Source organism: Lycium barbarum, chromosome 6 (assembly GCF_019175385.1).
Source record: "Lycium barbarum isolate Lr01 chromosome 6, ASM1917538v2, whole genome shotgun sequence".
NCBI lineage: Eukaryota > Viridiplantae > Streptophyta > Magnoliopsida > Solanales > Solanaceae > Lycium > Lycium barbarum.
Genome location: NC_083342.1, coordinates 100,825,440 through 100,841,577, shown reverse-complemented (window position 1 = coordinate 100,841,577; position 16,138 = coordinate 100,825,440). Strand labels below are relative to the sequence as shown.

At 36.1% G+C, this 16,138-nt stretch overlaps 1 protein-coding gene across 1 annotated transcript; it reads left to right on the top strand.

Annotated features, from left to right (window-relative positions):
• Positions 1-5,823: 5,823 nt before the first annotated feature.
• Positions 5,824-15,433, top strand: LOC132645048 (squamosa promoter-binding-like protein 7). The gene is made up of 10 exons (XM_060361797.1): positions 5,824-6,536; positions 8,133-8,308; positions 8,580-8,791; positions 8,887-8,961; positions 9,061-9,168; positions 9,570-9,687; positions 11,000-11,135; positions 12,541-12,700; positions 13,446-13,985; positions 14,717-15,433. The coding sequence occupies exons 1-10, from the start codon at positions 6,007-6,009 to the stop codon at positions 15,002-15,004; spliced, it is 2,343 nt and encodes a 780-aa protein (XP_060217780.1). The 5' UTR covers positions 5,824-6,006; the 3' UTR covers positions 15,005-15,433.
• The last annotated feature ends 705 nt before the right edge of the window (positions 15,434-16,138 follow it).

Below are 16,138 nucleotides of genomic sequence, written 5' to 3'. Positions count from 1 at the left end.
GCGTCAATTTGTCCTTGTTTTAAATATTTCAACCATTTTAATTTATTTTTTTAAAGTACTATCTCTAGTAATTATATTTTAATCTTATTTATGATTTATGAATACATTTCATAAAGAGTATGAGTGTTAGATTTTAAATACATTCGAAATTAAATTATAGCATTAAAGAAATGCTTAGTATAATTAATCCTTTAATTTATATTAATTCTAAGTAATTGGATGATCACGTGAACTAATTATTCACCGTTCATTTGTTTTTCCTTTCTCTATTCCTAAGCTTTTCCTTCTTCCTCTTTCTTTAGGCACAAATTGAGAGAAAGTATTATTTTTGTTCTACTCTTGGACACTTACAAAGTTAAAAAGGTTCGTAATGTGCGTATTGTATGCCAAAATGTAAGGCTGATATGATTTCCAACCCTCCAATTTTGCATGTGACTAAAACAAAAGGGATCCACTCAGTATCATATTCTTACCAACTCACTAGACTTTTTACTATAATAATCAAAATAAAACAGATTAAATTACAAAAGCATACTCTATAACATGCCATGTGAATTACTGATTTCTGTTTACTTTTTGTCTTTTCCTTTTTTTTGGGAAACAGTTCAATTGAAAAAATTAAGGATGACAAACAATGAATCGACTTTAGTGGAGGTCAGCGTCAGCGAATATCTAATCACAAAAAACGAATGGATGGTCATAAAAATTACTCCATACCTCACGTGATAAACACGCAGAAACTAAAGCTTATCTCACTTTGTATATAGTTCAAACTTCTATATTGAAATCATCTAAGGTCAAATCTCTCTATAACAACAACGCCAATTGGTTCTGAAATTTTTTGACTGCTATAGTCAGATGCGAATTTATGATTTCTGGAACATGGGTGAGTGTACCAACAACAACAACATATCCAGTTGAATCCCACAATGTGGGGTCTGGGAAGGGTAAAGTGTACGCAGATCTTACCCCCACCTTGGAAGGTAGGAAGGCTGTTTCCGAAAGACCCTCGGCTCAAAAGAAAATAAGGAAAACAAGAAAGAAAAGAGTCAGATACGGACAAGCAAATCAAAACAATGCGAAAATGAGAAATAACAAGAGCAACGAAGTCATGATAAAACAACAAAGATAGACAAGACCCAACACATATAAGCAGGATAAAAATACTCCTAATGCGAGAAAGGAAACCTCGCAGCCCCCCACTAGCCCTCTACCCTGATACTCCACCTCCACCCCCTCCTATCACCGGTCATGTCTTCGGTAAGCTGAAGTAGCGCCATGTCCTGCCGAATCACCTCTCCCCAGGCCTTCTTTGGCCTACCCCTCCCTCTCTTCAGGCCCACCACTGCCATCCTCTTACACCTCCTCACTGGCGCATCAGCGCATCTCCGCTGCACATGGCCGAACCACCTCAACCTCCCTTCCCGCATCTTATCCACCACAGGGGCCACACCCACCTTATCCCGAATCACTTCATTCTGAATCCTATCTCTCTTGGTATGCCCGCACATCCATCTCGGCATCCGCATCTCAGCTACCTTCATCTTCTGGACATGAGCTTTCTTAACTGGCCAATATTTCGTCCCATACAACATAGCCGATCTAACCACCGCTTTCTAGAACTTTCCCTTTAGAATAGGCGGCACCTTCTTATCGCACAACACCCCCGATGCGAGCTTCCATTTCATCCATCCCACTCCAATACGATGTGTGACATCATCGTCAATCTTGCCAGTCCCTTGGATGATTGACCTTAGGTACTTGGAACTTTCTTTCTTCGGGATGACCTGAGTATCCAGCTGCACGTCCTCGTCCTCTACTTGACTCCCATCACTGAACTTGCACTCTAAGTACTCTGTCTTAGTCCTGCTCAACTTGAAACCCTTCGATTCCAGAGTCTGTCGCCAAACATCCAGTCTTGCGTTAACACCGCTCCGCGACTCGTCAATAAGCACAATGTCATCTGCAAACAACATGCACTACGGAACCTCTCCTTGAATATGGCTTGTCAGAGCGTCCATTGCCATAACAAACAGAAATGGGCTAAGCGCAGGCCCCTGGTGCAGGCCCATCGTGACTGGAAAGTGTTCCGAGTCACCTCCAACCGTCCTCACCCGAGTCTTGGCTCCATCATACATGTCTTTAATCGCTCTAATATATGCTACAGGAACACCTCTAGCTTCCAGACATCTCCACAGCACCTCTCTTAGGACTAACATGAGTGGGTGCACCATTTAACCTTTTTGTACTATGGGTTCTAGCAGATAGTATTATACTAATTTTAGAAAATATATACATAAAATATCTAGTTTTACAGAGAGACCATGTGTTTACGTGCCCCACATGGCTATAGTAAATAAGGCCTCATTTGTTTTCATTAAGATTAAGACGCCTGAATCTGAATGCACATCTTAATGATTAAGATGTTGTCTCTAGATCTGAACACTAAATGATTAAGACTGTTTGTTTTTCAACATCTGAATGTGCATATAATGCATTTATTTATATAAAAAGTAACTAAATATTAGAAAATAAATACAAATTTAATAAAATAAAAATATTAGTTGATAAAACAATGAAACATTTATGTTTGCTAGTAATGATGGAGATGCTTTGTAGTGGTAATGCGCATGTTTTTTTTTGGGGGAAAGGGTGTGGAGGGGGGTGGTGGTGGAAGGGTTGTGAGGGTGGTGCGATGGGTCGAGGGGTAGGGGTGAGATGGTGGTAAGGGGGTGGTTGGGGGGTAAGGTAGGGTGGGGGTAGGTGGGTAGGTGGAGGTGGGGTGTTGGGGTGGTTGTAGGTGGGCTAATGGTGGGGGATGGGTGGTGGATAAGTAGGAGGGGGGTTGGGGTTGGGGTTGGGGTTGGGGCTGGTGGTGGTGCGGGGGGGGAGGGGGGAAGGGGTAGGGTTTGGGTGGGTAGTGGTAGTGGTAAGGTTGGGTGGTGGGAGCGGGGTGGGGTGAAGCTGATGGTAAAAATTATACATATAAAATACCTCTTAATGATATTAAGACTTTGTTCAAGATTTTAATGATTAAGACCTATTTAGACCAAATAATTGCTTAGATCTTAATGTAAACAAATGCACTCAATGACATAAGGTCTGAACCAGTTAGATTCAGACCTCCATTAAGTACAAATACACGAGGCAACAATCATTCACCTATAACAACATTTGACGTGTAAATAATTTGGTTGCTATTAGCAAAAAAAAAAAAGTCAAATTTTAAACTTAATCATACTTTGTAAAGAGAAGGATAATTTTTTAGAATGAAAATTTATATTCATATGATATTATTTGTCATATATAGTGTATTAAAGTATTTTTTGACTACTGAGCTTGTTGTTGTTGTTGTAGTGTATTAAAGTATAAAAAATATTTGGTGAAAATCTCTTGATCTATTAGTGGTAGTATTAGAGATTCTATTTTTATATTGGTAATCTTATAAATTCTATTTTTATAAATATAGTCAATTGTTATATTACCAAAAAACGTAGATAATTATTATATAAGGGTAATTTTACAAAGACTATATTGTTATAAATATAGTTATTGCTATTATATTTAAAAAATTGTTATAAAGAAGTAAAATATAACATAAAAATTTGATTTCGATAAATTTTTTATAATGAGGTAATGTTATATAGAAAACTGTTATTGAGAGCTGTAAATGACCACCAATAACAGTTTCCCTATATAACATTACATTCACCAAATGTATCTCTTTATCCCAACTTATCTGACCCTATTACCATCCCATATCTCAAAATAATCTTTGCATATACTTTTTCTACCATGTTCAATGTAAAAAAACTGTGAAATCTACCGCACATTTTGTACTTCCTAAGTATGAGAATCAAAATTCAAAACACTGAACCGGGAAAGAGTAGAAGAATGGGACCTATTATGGGACATACAATGCATTATAGACGTATGATCATTACGCTTCAACCGGGTTATTCTATTCCACCTCTTAGAAAGAAAAGAACAACAATCACCGAGTAAATTTCCTAAAAGGTCACTTATATATTGAGAATTGCTTACAAATATCACTTTTATTTTTTTTAGGACTAGAATATCACCCAACTATCACTATTTTCCTCAGAATATACTAAACACACAAAACTCTCCTTCTCTCGTAGTTGACATGCCATGTCACATAAAATTCTATTTTTTAAATAATAATGGAATAATTTCAGAGATCCCTTTCACATTTAACCTTATAAGACTTACTTCCTCTATAGTTTAAGATATTATGCTCACCTCCCTTATTTTTTATTTTTTGTATCCAAACTTGTTTAAATGGTAATCTTGCAACAATATTCAAAAAATACCTTTTTGTGGCACTAATATAATTATTTAATAGTACTCTTACATGACTGGTAATTCGAGCAATATTTCATTCAAGTTTTTAATACTATGTTTGACTTTTTTTTATTTTTTTTTTATTTTTTTATCTTGGATTTGGATTCACAAGACAAATAAACCTATGAAAAAAAAAATTAAAATAATAAAATTTTTATAACCATTACTTTTTTCATCTAACATAAGATTATACATTTTTTTTTTGATAATTTTTTGGACATAAGAACAAAAATAAATCATGTTCAGATAAAATAAGATTTTCTGCACATATTCACCAAACAATATTTTATTTCTCTGGTAGTAAATTGTATTTTTTATAATAAACTAATTAACAGTTTTGTACTTAAATATTGCATATGTAACTGAAAAAATTACATCTAAAACTTTAATATGTTTAAGTTGTTTATCAATTAGCAAGTTCTGTAATTTATAAGAAAATAAAAAATGCATCTAATGAAAAGTTGTGCCCAATGGATCACTCTAGGTCGAATATTTTAATTCTACAGTAATACTCCATTTTAAAGATTTTCGTTCCACAATTAAATATTCAATATAAAGCCAACAAAGGACAACTTTGAAATATTGGATAAGTTTTATAATTAAAACTTAAAAGAAGTTTGGTTACAAAAAGTTGAAATTAAGAGAGGTGAGCGTAATATCAGAAACCACAAGGAAAGTTAATATTATAAGGCTTAACTTGAGGGTAGGTCTATGCAATTTGTTCTACTTTATTAAAAAAATCATGACATGCTAATTAGGAGAATGAGAAAGTTTTTTGTGTTTAGTTTATTCTGAGAAATATAGTGATAGTTAGTGATATTCTAATCCTAAAAAGAATAAAAGTGATATTTATAAGCAATTCTTAATATATATAGGAGTTATCTTTTAGGGAATTACTCATACTATACCTTTGGACTTTCAATCTTCTACTAATTCTTGAGACAGTACTAGTATATGAGCCCGTTTGGATTGGCTTATAAGTTGGCTTATAAGCTGTTTTTAGCTTTTTTTAGTGTTTGGCTGGCCAGCTTAAAGTCATTTTATGCTTAAAATAAGCTCAAAAAAATAATTGGACCCATTTGACTTAGTTTATCTAAAGCAGCTTATAAGCTGAAAACAGCTTATAAGCCAAAAAAAATAAGTTGGACTACCCCAACTTATTTTTTTCAGCTTATAAGCTGCAAACAGCTTTAAGCTGTAAGCCAATCCAAACGGGCTCTATGTTAGACTTGAAATTAAAGGAATGAGTTGCAATCTAGAAGGTCTAAATAAGGTAACCTTTAATCTTCAGCAAAAACTGTTCTGTTGTACTACTTACTATTAATATATATCAACAATTATCTAACTACAGTATATAAAAATGACCCAAAAAGTCAATAGACTTTAATAAACAAACAAACAAACAAATAAATAAACTTTATTCCAATTCCATATACAGTTTTATAATGTCTGTACACAACTAATTTTTTTTTTCTTTTTCCCCATAGAGAATCTCTAGGCCCATTTTCGTGTCACCACCACCGCTGACCCCCCACCCACCTACACCGCACCAAACAATCCCTTCTTTCTACGCCAAAAACCCTTCTAACCCAACCACCCTAAAACTACTCGTAACCAACTTCCCATTTTCTAGGAATAAAAATGGATACTAATAATCAAGCTTCTTCACCATCACAAACCGGAGCTCCGACCCAATTAAGGAACAACACCCATATGATGCTTCCTGATGACCCGACACCTTCTTCCTCTCTCTTTGACTGGTCCGATTTACTCGAATTCAACCTCGATGAACAATTATCCATCTCATTCGATGACCCGCCCGACCCATTACAACCCGTAATAATACCAGAAGATGATTCTCCGGGTCGGATCAGGAAGAGAGACCCGAGGATGGTTTGTTCGAACTTTCTAGCGGGTCGGATTCCATGTGCTTGTCCTGAGTTAGATGAGAAGATGGAAGAAGAGGAGCTGGCAGGGTTTGGGCCTGGGAAGAAACGGGCTAGGACTGTACGGGTCGGATCCGGGGCGAGGTGTCAAGTACCCGATTGTGAAGCGGATATTACTGAGCTTAAAGGGTATCATAAGAGACATAGGGTTTGCTTACGTTGTGCTAATGCAACTGCTGTCTTGCTTGATGGACAGAGCAAGAGATATTGTCAGCAGTGTGGCAAGTACGGTTTTTACTTTTTTTTTTACTCTCTCGTTTCAATTTGTTTGTCTGGTTTTGATTTGGCACGAGTTTAAGTAAGGATTTAAAGAGTTTTGAATCTCGTGCTCCTAAATTGACCTTTAATCTTGGGATATTTAACATGACACGTGGAAAGTTAGAATAAAAGAGTTGCCAAAAAACGAAAGAAACATTCTTTCTTTATGGGCAGAGCAAGAGATATTGTCAGCAGTATGGCATATACGTTTTTATTTTTATTTTTTTACTCCCTCGGTTTCAATTTGTTTGTCTGGTTTTGACTTGACACGGTGTTTAAGGAAGTAAAGAAAGAGTTTTGAATCTCGTGCTCCTAAATTAAAGATATGGAGAATGTACTAAATTGACCTTTAATCTTGGGATATTTAACATGACATGTGGAAAGTTAGAATAAAAGAGTTGCCAAAAAAGGAAATCAAGACGAACAAATTGAAACAGAGGGAGTATTTATATGAGTACAACCATGTTTACCAGGTTGACGGCCTGAATAGAGTGGAATAATAGAGATATAGCATAATCCAGTTAGATGGGATTGGGGATTAAAATCGATTGTTGATTGATTTGGATGTACAACCATGTTTACCACATAAGACATGCATGAAAATTTAGGAGGAATGGTTGAAACTTCTTTTACTAATACCTCAAGTGATCAAAGCAAAACTAATGTTTGAAGGTGATAACAAAGAAAGTTTCAGAGAGCCTGCCTAGAAATATAAGTTGATGTGTTTGCAAAAGATGGCTTTATATGAATGTGGTGATAACTGTATAGCCTGTTGCACTGTTTTGATTAGTTCGTGAATTAATTGCGTAGGTGACTTTTGGTTGACCTCAAAAAAAAAAAATTGCGTAGGTGACTTTTGGTACTTAAAAAAGATTACTGATTTAATTTAGCCATCTTGAGTACATTTAGAGTTTGTCGGATCTGCTTACTAATTTTGGTTTATGAATATTAAAAAAGATTAGTGCTTTAATTTACCCCTCTTGAGTACATTTATAGTTTGTCGGATGTGCTTACTAGTTTTGTTTTATGAATATTAAAAAAGATTAGTGCTTTAATTTAGCCCTCTTGAGCACATTTAGAGTTTGTCGGATCTGCTTACTATTGTTGTATGAATATTCAAAAAGATTAGTGCTTTAATTAGCCGCCTTGAGTACATTTATAGTTTGTCGGGTCTGCTTAATAGTTTTGTTTTATGAATATTCAAAAAGATTAGTGCTTTAAATAGGCGTTCTTGAGTACATTTATAGTTTGTCGGATCTGCTTACTAGTTTTGTTTTATGAATAGTCAAAAAGATTAGTGCTTTAATTAGCCTTCTTGAGTACATTTATAGTTTGTCGGATCTGCTTGCTAGTGGGGTTCTTTGAATTAAGGATTCTTGTGCCTTGGAGATCCTTTGACAGACATTTCAGTTATAGTTTTTGTCTCATTTCTTATTTGAAGTGTATTTATTTGCACCTGTTGGGTCCACATAGCTACTTGGTCAAGAACTTACCAGATATTCTAAAATGGCACGTGTCGTTTCAGATGCAACTAATCTATTAATGCTGCTATACCTTTTCCAGGTTTCATATTTTGTCAGATTTTGATGAAGGTAAACGTAGTTGTAGACGAAAATTAGAGCGGCATAACAACAGGCGTAGGAGAAAAGCCACCGATTCTTCCAAATCGCCTGTTGAGAAGGAATCTCAGCAGGTCACGACGGCTGATGATGTTAGCGGTGATGACGACATTATCAAAGGTATATTGAACTTGAGAAAACATTGTCGCTTGAAAGTTGTCTTTTGCTGAAAATGCTGTACACTCCACCTGTAATTCATCTATAGTAGATGCCATGTTCCATATGTAAGGAAACTAGTTTAAACTGATAACAGGGATATTTTTCCATCAAACATGGTTAGAATTGGAGGAAGTTTTGTTTTCCAGGCATGGGATGACCTTGTCAATATCATTAAGTTCTATCCTTCCTATTTTTATTTAGTGTATTTCCTGAAAATCTTCTGGATGACCAGATAGCACATGCATGGCCAGCCAGTTAGGAGAAAGGGAAATCCTATTAGAATCTGAAGGACATGTGCCAATAAGCTCCACTCAAGGCATCCAAAATAATCACAGTGATAGTTTCACTGCTTCTGGTGAAACACAGGTTGATGCGGAAAAAGAGAACTCCAAAAATTCCCATTCTCCATCCTATTATGACAACAAGAGTGCTTTTTCTTCAGTGGTAGGTCTGATGACATAATTCCTCTTTTCCCAATAATTTCCATTTATATCTGGACTATACTTCGAATTGACTGATCATCATTCTTTTTTGGCCAGTGCCCCACTGGTCGGATCTCATTCAAGCTTTATGATTGGAACCCTGCAGAGTTCCCTCGAAGACTCCGGCACCAAGTACTTAAAGGATTATTATTACAGTTTAGTACATAAGAGAACGTTAATAATTTTTCTTTAATAGAGTTCTTCGTGTTTGATTGACATATTATTTGACAGATCTTCCAGTGGTTGGCCAGTATGCCTGTCGAATTGGAGGGTTATATTCGACCAGGTTGTACAATCTTGACGGTTTTTATTGCAATGCCGACATTCAAGTGGGGTAAGGTAATATGGTTACTTTTTCTCACTGGTGATAATCAATTCTTCTTTTTATTGGTCTTAATGTATTTAGATATTATTGCGGATTAGTACAATTGTTGATTTACAATTGTTGATTTAGTGGGGCATGTCCTCTTTGAATGCTGCTACGACTATTGTGAATTCTTTATGGAGAGATGGTGTTTTGAGTTACTAGGTCAGGAGTTCCTCCCGTAGAGCACAATGGAATAGCGGAAATGAAACTCAGAGCGCCATAGGAGTTAGATTAGTGAAGAGTTGTCATTCTGCTTTCTGTTTGACATGTCCACGACATGTGGCTTCTGTAACATTTAGTTGTGGATTTCCATGTCATTCTTGTTAAATGTCATTTGTTTCTAAATGATCGAGTTCAACATTGGGTTTAACAGTTACTAGAAGACCCAGGTGCACATCTAAATGAGTTAATTGCATCACCTGGAAACATGCTTCGCGGAAGAGGAAGCTTTCTTGTTTATCTCAACAACATGGTATTTCGGGTTACCAAAGGTAAATGATAGTTCAAATTTTCTACCCAATCTGGTCTAATCCTTTAATTTTGAGACCTTACTTTTTCATTTGATGTAGATTTTGTTTGACTAATGCTACTAATTCCGCCATTTCATTTTATCTGACAGTAATTGACGTGGTTGGAGGTTAAGATGCTAGTTTGACTAATATAAGATGGAAGAAATATTGAAGTAATGGTTGAAAAGTTAGTTTGATAGATAAGACATTAAAAGTTGAATACATGATATGTTTGAATTCTTGAAAGTTGTATAGAATGGAATGGTCGGAAAATTTGGAACCTTCGAGACGGAAAGAGTGTCATATAAATTGGAGCAAAGAGAGTATTTAATTGGATCATTATTTGGCTAAAGTTTGGATTTTCTTTACATAAAGGTAAAATAAATTCCATTTATATACATCCAAATGGAATTGAATTCACCTTCTCTCCTTGGTTGAACTAAATGTGGATGCTCACCAATTTGAAATTGACTCTATTCCAAATAAATCTAAAATAGGAGTTCCCAGATCTCCATATCTTACAGTTCAGTTGTGACTTTGAGAACATTTTTTTTTCCCTTTTCCCCTTGTTGTAAATATAGACGTTCTGGCATTGTTGTATATATATATTTTTTGTATTGTTGTTGTTATTATTATTATTATTATTATTATTATTATTATTATTATTATTTTGTTAGTGGTGGTGTCCGGGTCAACTTGTGTGCACCTCGACAAATCCACCAGGTACTTGCTACCTCCCTCTAATACATGTATCGGGTAAATCTGTCTAACAAGGCTTTATACAGGAAGAAATCACCTAATTTTTTTCATCATCTTTTTTATTTTTTGCCTTCCTGGGGTTTGACCTCTCGTTTCCATGGTCCATGTGCTATTCGCATGGTACCATGATCTATTGTAAATATATCACTATCAAGGGACTAGTTAAAATATTCCTACCACCCCAAGGATTTCTTTAAAAGCCTAGTCCTGGTTCCTAGTTTTGATTTTTGAAAAGCCTAGACCTAGTTCCTAGTTTTTCTAGACATGGTAGTAGGTAGGCCCAAGTCTATATTTTCTTTTACTTTTTCCCGCTGGGGTCAGGGGTTAAAATAATTAGCGAACCTTGAACATTGTTGAATAGGAGAAAGTAAGCTCCAGATCAGAGTTAGCCCATCCTATGGACAGTGGGGAAACAATTTTCACATTTTGTCCCACATATAAATGTATGTTATGTATGCGTAATATTTGGTGGGACAAGCCACAGAGCCAAAATAACAGACTGTTCAAATGGTAACAATCATTCTTGATAAAGCAGGTGGAAATTCAGTAGTGAAAGTCAAACTAAAGGGACCAGCACCAAAGCTTATTTCTATTCATCCTGCATGCTTTGAGGCTGGCAAGCCTATGGAGTTTTTCGCCTGTGGAAGCAATCTAATGCAGCCCAGATTCCGGTATGAGTTGAAGTTGCTTTTTTTGTGAATTTATATTCTGCTTATTTTTGGTTCAGTCGTTGTATCTTGAGTTCCTCATTAATTGTCAACCGGAGATACTATGATAGGAACTGAGTTGTTTATAGGCGATAAAATCTCAAGCTTGCTGACTCTACTAAAAACCAGCTTATCCAAGTTCTAGAAACTGAGAGTTTGTATGTGGTTGCTTTTTATGCAGCAGGATGCATGAATGTTAACCATGCTGTTGAGTTATAGAAGCTATTGAATTAGGCAAATTGCATCAATGTATGGCTTATAAGTATCAGTTAGCTGTCAAAGAGATGACATTGGTCCTTGGATCGACTTTGATGATTGGCTGTTCAGACCCGTGAGTAGTATGGACATAAGAGGTGCATTAGACACAGAAAATGGAAATAATAATTTTAAGATTAGAGGGTCACAATTCGAGCTTGGCTTAATATTTGATGTGTATAATCTTATTACGACCTAAATAATTACAAATGTAAGAAGTATTCTTAAAGTTCGTGCTCAGTCAAATACGTCACATAAAATGGGATGGAGTATTGCTTTTTGTGGAGTAAAATAGAAAGATAAGTTTGTATTTGGTCAAATCGTCTTAATGATCCATGGTTGCTCTGTTTGCTTAGTTCAGAAGACTATTGTCACAATCTGAGCTCATGACACTTATTGTCCGCTTCGGCCCAACAAGACCTCACGGATTTGTGCCTCGGGTTGCACCATCATCGAGTCTAAAAGCGCGCATACTATGCAAACTTGTGCTGTCTTATATAGCACTTAATTCCGCTTCCTTTCCAACATGGAATTTGGCTAAGGTCTCATATGTAGCCCTTCTTCAGAAGCTTGTTAGCCTAGAAGGCCTACCAGTCTCTCTTTGACTCCCCTTCATTAGCCCTGGTTCCGTCGTGGGCGTCACAACTGTTTGATAAGACCAGATTGCAAGCTTTCTTGTTTGATCGCATTTACTCATATCTTCTCCTTTTTTGGTGATTATTAACTCATACGTGCATTTGATCACATTGTACTTGTAAATCATTTTAATGAGCTATGTACTGATTTTTCGTTAAATATAGCAGGATATTTGATCAGACCAAATTGGAAGCTTTTCTGTTGCCTCATACCAACTTTCCTTTCCCCCTTTTAGTGAATATTCAGTCACGTGCATTTGCAAATCAGTAGTGACAACTGACAACTAGTTTGCTATGTTCATATAGAGTTGCAGTTTTGCTCTAAAATTCTGTAATTTTCTTGCAAAGCTGAAATAAATAAAATACCTATTAGTTTAGTATCTCTATTACATAATGGAGGCTTTAGAGGGCAATTGATGTTATTTTTCATGTTATTTTCGATCAGTTGTTATAAATTAACATTTTGATGCCCTTTACAGGTTTCTTCTGTCATTTGGGGGAAGGTACTTGGGGAATGATATCAGTGTTGCACGATCAGGCTGTAAAATTGAATGTGATTCTAGTTGCATGGAGCATCAGTTTTTAAAGATACATGTCCCTAGAACTGAAGCAGATCTTTTTGGCCCTGCTTTTGTAGAGGTAGAAGTTCTAACTAAATATCTTCTTTTGTCCTCAGTCCAAGTTTTGGTAGTTTTGGCCTATAAATGTATCATTCATATAATAGGCATCTCACATCATTTCATTTTATTTTTGTTAAATTTAGTCAGTTATATTCTAAAAGAGAACTTCTGAAGGAATAATGTTAGAGAAAGACCATTTTATAACAAAAATGTTGGAAAAGCCTATCCCATTTATTTTGTATAAGAAAACTGTCACATTTATAGATTTGATAAGGTCCCTACACTGGAAGAGGAGAGCTAATTATAATCCCCACGGGTATGGCTAAGTTGAGGCATAAGAGTGGCAATCCAGATATTCCAGGTTCAAATCCTAGCAAAAAACACTCAGTATGGTCTACTTGCTTCAGCCTTGGTGGACAGCCTTACCCGGCAGATGTATTTGCGAACAGTAGAAAGTTGTCCAGCGGATTAGTTGAGTCACGTGCAAATTGGCCGAAACACCACCATCATTTGTATTAAAAAAGACAGGGGAGCTAGCTATACTTTTGTAACTTTTACAACACTTTCTTGGTGCTAATTTTCAATGAAATGAACCTCAACTTTCTATCGTAAATGTCTATCCCAATTGAGTAAGTGTGCTGACGGAGTAATAAAAGTGCTACGTCTTGCAAGATACAAATTGTTCATGTATTTAATATTCTTGAACCTGTGTTTGTGTTTCACTAATCTGGGCTGTAAATGATCCAACCTCGTCAATTTTGTAGGTCGAGAATGAATCTGGCTTATCTAACTTCATCCCCATCCTCATTGCGGAAAAGGATATTTGTGCAGAAATGAAGGAAATACAACGGAAGTTTTGTTCTGGAGGGTCAGAATCCACTGCTTTTTGTTCTCCATGTGAAGCTTCCACTTCTAGAACATCAGAATTCTCAGAGTTTATGTTGGATATAGCATGGTTACTAAGGGAGCCTTCATCAGAAAATGTTCAGATTCTGGCGTCTGTACAGATGCAGAGATTTAATTATTTATTGAACATTTTAATGGAAAGTCAGTCTACTATTATTTTGGAAAGAGTATTGTCTTATTTTGAAAACATGGTGAAGAGAAACTTTTTAGCTGGCATCACTGATGCTGAAATGAGGCTTTTTCAGAGGAATATTCACGAGAAACGTAATCTGCTTAAGGAAAGATTGCATACAAAGGAATGTTTTGCGGGAGATTCGGGACAACTCATGCAGGAGGCCAATACTTCTAGTCAAATCTTCCAAAATCATATGCAATCTGTTTTTCCAGTTATCAATCAGGTGACGATCTCACTTCTACCATTGCCATATTATATCAGAGTATGTTGCAGAATTGACCTCCGCTGTATTGGCTTCAAGTTAAATGGATTGAGTTAAAATAATCTTTTACATTTATTTTTATGCTGGTGAATAAGCTGCAAATAAATCAAACAGTTGGTACATAAAACGTGTGTTATCCTTGAAGCCCAACGCGAACTTGTTCTTCGCTAGGCTTGAACATGACCAAGCGCCTACCCCATCTAAATGAGCTTGACTTGGTGTAAAGTTCGATTGGTTGCTTGAAGGGAAGCAAAAGGAGATGTTATCGCTTCATGGGTGAAGCTGTGTGCTTCAAACGATGACTAGGAAAGGGATCCGAACTAAAAATATTTGGTTCGTTGAATCTCAACTTTGAGGAGTTAGATTAATATCCGCATTATTGTACATTGGATACTGATATCAGTTGTTTTAATTACAGTTCAATCACTTTAGCATTCATAAATGTTTGGTATTGTTTACTGGGTGCTGTTCGCGTTTAATGACACACTGTATATGCAGTTATGGTACATTATGATGGTCATTTATATGTGTTATGTTACAAATTTGAGTAATGAGCATTTGAATTGCTTTTTACCTTCAGAATATCGTGTGGCAGCTCATTTTGTGCTTTTACGTACTAAGTCGTGTTTTCAAAGGGTTGATGACTATACCTGATGCTAAACAAACTATGTCTGTGGCTTCCTAATTTGCAGGAAACAGAGGTACCACATAAGCAGAACACAGAATTTGGTTCGACTTATTGGGAGAGTACTTCAACAGTCCCACTTTTGGATGCAGAATTGGCATTGAGAGTGAAGGAGGAGCAATCAGGGAAGCCCTGTGGGTTCTTGGTTAGAAAGACAGTTTTGACGTCTCGTACTCTCGTTTTTTTAATCACTGGTTTTGCTTTATGCCTTGGTCTATGTGCGACATTCCTGCACCCCAGAAAAGTTGGTGAACTCGCAATGACAATCCGGAGGTGTCTGTTTGACAAAACTTAAAATTGCATGCAACTTTTATCAAAAGAACTATCTGCAGTCGCAGAATATAGGTGTGATCTCCATTGCTCGGGTCCCCCTTTGTGGCTGGTCTTGTATGATATTCACGTGTTTGCGACAACTACATCTCAAGAAACTGGACAAATACTCGTGTTTGCCACCACTGCATCTGAAGAAACTGGACAGCATGGAGTTGAGAGTTAATGATTAGTTCCTGACCATTAAACCAAAGGCTTGCTGGAAGACATGGTTTATGTCGTTCTTGATGTATTATACAACCTGTGCTATGTAAACACAAAGTGTATTAGCTATGTATCTTCATTAGTTTAGTAGTTTCTTTATACAATTTCTTGAATAATCACCCTAGACTTCTCTATAAACGTTATGGTTGCTGACATTTTGATGTGAATATACAATAGAAGATGGTACCAAGTCTGTTTGTCATGAAATGATAGATTCAGTATTTCAATACTACAACAACAAGCCCAGTATAATCCCACTATGTGGGGTCTGGGGAGGGTAGAGTGTACGCAGACCTAACCCCCACCTTGAAAGGTAGGGTGGCTGTTTCCGAAAGACTCTCGGCTCAAGAGAGGAGACAGAGAGAGGAAAAGACAAAAGGTTAGATATGATCAAGCGTATCGAAAACAATATGAAAGCAAGGAATAACAAAGCAAGAAAGTCATGGTAAAAGGAGAATTAACTGCTATAGATTCAGTATTTCAATGCTGAATTAAATTTTAGTTTTGCAAAAAGTATTTGGTAATTTGTATTTCACGTGAAATTTGACATAGTGGTTCTTTATGTGATAATAAATATTATAAAAAGAGGATTCTGTTAGCAACCTGACTACCTACAGGAAAAATAGTTTTTTGAATCTCACTCGGTACTGCATCAGTTCCAACTGTTTGCTTGCCACTTGGAAAAGCAAACTTTGATGAAAATTTAAAGTTTTTAAAAATAGTACTAATACTTAACCCGATTTAGTCATAAAATTAGTCAAATTACGATAAACAGGAAATGCCAAATAAATCTGGGACCAAATGAGAAGTAATTGATTACTTTTACTGGTTAGATACAGAAAATGTCTGGTAGAGATGAGCTTCTAACAAATCAATTAGGTAAACTCATTAGTAT